General features: G+C 54.2%; 1 protein-coding gene across 1 annotated transcript; it reads right to left on the minus strand.

Moving 5' to 3' along the window:
• Positions 1-1,537: 1,537 nt before the first annotated feature.
• Positions 1,538-2,470, minus strand: LOC143692367 (olfactory receptor 14J1-like). Its single transcript, XM_077172602.1, has one exon. The coding sequence runs from the start codon at positions 2,468-2,470 to the stop codon at positions 1,538-1,540; it is 933 nt and encodes a 310-aa protein (XP_077028717.1).
• Positions 2,471-3,328: the final 858 nt, after the last annotated feature.

Raw genomic sequence — 3,328 nt, forward strand, 5'->3', positions numbered from 1 at the left:
GTGAGTGGGAACTGCAATGGGCTGGCCAGGGGGGAGGTGGCAGAGTCACTGTCCCTCTCCAGTGGCACTCAGTGGCATGGTCTGGGGGACAAGGCAGTATTAGGGCATTGGTTGGACTTGATGATCCCAAAGGTCTTTTCCAGCCTATTTGATTCTGTCATTCTGTGATGACTGGGACACTCTGGGGCCATTGTGACACTGCAGGGCCTCGTGGAACTAAGAGGACCAGGGTGACACCGTGCAGCCCCACAGAACCAGGGGTCCATGGTGGTGCTGTGGGGCCAAATGGAACCAGGGAGTGCCCCGTGACACTCTGGGCCCTCGTGGAACCACAGAGGCCATTGTGACACTGCAGGGCCTCGTGTAACCAAGGGGTTTCACCATTTTGACACTGCAAAACCAAGGAGAGCATTGGGAGACTGCAGGGCCCAGTGGAACCAAGGGGCCGTTCTGACACTGCAGGGCCTCATGGCACCAAGGGGACATTGTGACACTGCAGGATCCTGTGTAACCAAGGGGCCACTGTGACACGATGGGGCCTCAAGGAATCTGGAATAATGCTGTGACACTGTGTGGCCTTGTGGAAACAAAGAGTCCATTGTGACACTGAGGGACTTGTGGAACCACAGAGACCATGGTGACAGTGTGGGACCTCATGTGACCATGGGGCCATTGTGACACCCTGGGGCCCCATGGAACCAAGGAGCCACTGTGAAACTGCAGCACCAATGAGAACATTGTGACACTGTGAAGCCCCATGGAACCAAGGAGAAGATTGTCACATTTTGGGACCCATGGAACCAAGGAGACCAGTGTGACAGTGCATGGCCTGGTGTAACCAAGAGGCCATTGTGACACTGAGGGGCCCCTTGGAACCAAGGACTTCTTTGTAGATGTCAGCAAGCTGGATGTGAGTTTTGACCTGAGAGAACATAGGAGTGGTCTGCACAGGGACCTTGATAGGCTGGATCCAGAGGATGAATCCAACAAGGTGAGGTTTAAGAAATACAAGTGCCAGGCCCTGCTATTTGGCCCCAGTGCTACAGGCTGGGGACAGAGTGGCTGGAGAGCAGCCAGGCAGAAAGGGACCTGCAGGGACTGATGGACAGCAGGCTGGACATGAGGCAGCAGTGTGCCCAGGTGGGCAAGAAGGCCAATGGCTCCTGGCCTGGATCAGGAATGGTGTGGCCAGCAGGAGCAGAGCTGCTGTGCCAGCACTGATCTGCCCCAGCTCTGCACACAGACATTGCTGCTGCAGCTCCAGAGAAGGCAACAAAAGGGCATCTCTGCAGAAAACTCTGCTGCGAGATCCTTTAGTTCCTTTAAAGCCACCAAGAGCACAGCCCCTCATTGACACAGTCTGTGGCCACAGGGAAGGTGGAGAGAAACAAAATTAGAAATGGTAGAAACAATGAAATTACTTTACGGAAAATATGAAAAAAGTAAAACAAAGAAAAAGAACTTCCAAAATGAAACCAATAAAAGTATCAAAGATGAATTTTATTAGAAGCAATTTGCACAAACTGGCAAGCAGTTTTCAATGTTTCTGAAAGCATCCAGTCATCAGTCTCCACACTGCAGCCTTGAGCTCCTGGTTCCTCAGGCTGTAGATGAGGGGGTTCAGGGCTGGAGGCATCACCGAGTACAGAACTGACAGGGCCAGATCCAGGGATGGGGAGGACATGGAGGGGGGCTTAAGGTAGGCAAATGTTCCAGTGCTGATAAACAGGGAGACCACGGCCAGGTGAGGGAGGCAGGTGGAAAAGGCTTTGTGCCGTCCCTGCTCAGAGGGGATCCTCAGCACAGCCCTGAAGATCTGCACATAGGAGAAAACAATGAACACAAAGCCGCCAAAAGCTAAACAGATGGAAAACACAAGAAGTCCGAGTTCCCTAAGGTAGGATTGTGAGCAGGAGAGCTTGAGGACCTGTGGGATTTCACAGAAGAACTGGCCCAGGGCATTGCCATGGCACAGGGGCAGGGAAAATGTATTGGCCATGAGTAGTAGAGCATTGAGAAAGGCACTGGCCCAGGCAGCTGCTGCCATGTGGGCACAAGCTCTGCTGCCCAGGAGGGTCCCGTAGTGCAGGGGTTTGCAGATGGACACGTAGCGGTCGTAGCACATGATGGTCAGCAGATAAAACTCTGTTGAAATGAAGAACAGAAAGAAAAAGAGCTGTGCAGCACATCCAGTGTAGGAGATGTTGCTGGTGTCCCAGAGGGAATTGTGCATGGCTTTGGGGACAGTGGTGCAGATGGAGCCCAGGTCGCTGAGGGCCAGGTTGAGCAGGAAGAAGAACATGGGCGTGTGCAGGTGGTGGCCGCAGGCTACGGCGCTGATGATGAGGCCGTTGCCCAGGAGGGCAGCCAGGGAGATGCCCAGCAAGAGGCAGAAGTGCAGGAGCTGCAGCTGCCGCGTGTCTGCCAATGCCAGCAGGAGGAAGTGCCTGATGGAGCTGCTGTTGGACATTTGCTGGTGCTGCACATGGGGACCTGGTCATGGAGAAAGGACAGTGAAGCGTAAGAAGAGATACTGGTAACCAAAATCAAAGCCTTTTCCCATACACCCTCCCCTGGAACACACACAGACACACTTCTGTGTTCAAGAGTTCTGGTGTTTTCTTTATAAGCTCCCCCATACCTCTGCTGGTGTTCTTGGTTATCAGAAACCCTCAGGATTTCCACTGCCCTCAGGGAAAACAGAGCACGTTCTGAGTGGCAAAGTGATTAGCAGAGAGTGAGGGAAGATAATCTGTCATTCTGACCTATTCAGAATTTCTCTGGGTTTAAACTTTCTAAGTTGGATGGTGATCACCCCCACCATGTTTCCCTTTAAAATTCCCCAGGCGCTGCTGAGAGCAGATGGATCCACCACAGCCCAGCTCCACATTTGTAGCCAAGGACTCACTTTGCTCATTTCACCAACCCAGCAGCATTTTCAGTGCCACAACACCTCTGCCTTTCCCCATCAATCTCGTAACTCAGAGATGCTCTGGGACAGGTTTGCACCCTGGATTGAAGCTCCCAGCTTGGACTGAAATCTCAGGGAGACTTCCAAGTGTCCTTCTGATGGCATTGGATTGAGGGAGATGCAGCTCCTTCCCTGGCTGCCCTGACAGCATTGCCCAGAGCTGGGCCCTGGGGACAGCGTCACCCTGAGCCAGCTGTGCCCCTGCCAGAGCCCCCAGGGCCGGGCAGCTGCTCCCAGCCCTGTGCTCTGCAGAGGGAACTGGGCCCGGGGCTGCAGAGCTGCCCCACGGCTCTGCTGCAGCTCTGCCTGCACAGGAGGGGCTGCACGCCTTGGAGCCCCGGCCCTGAGGGCAGAGGC

This window comes from Agelaius phoeniceus, assembly GCF_051311805.1.
Source record: "Agelaius phoeniceus isolate bAgePho1 chromosome W unlocalized genomic scaffold, bAgePho1.hap1 SUPER_W_unloc_1, whole genome shotgun sequence".
In the NCBI taxonomy this organism is placed as follows: Eukaryota; Metazoa; Chordata; class Aves; order Passeriformes; family Icteridae; genus Agelaius; species Agelaius phoeniceus.

Bases quoted from the DNA above. Each gene is read 5' to 3' on its own strand.
- LOC143692367 (XM_077172602.1), bottom strand. From the start codon at position 2,470: ATGTCCAACAGCAGCTCCATCAGGCACTTCCTCCTGCTGGCATTGGCA.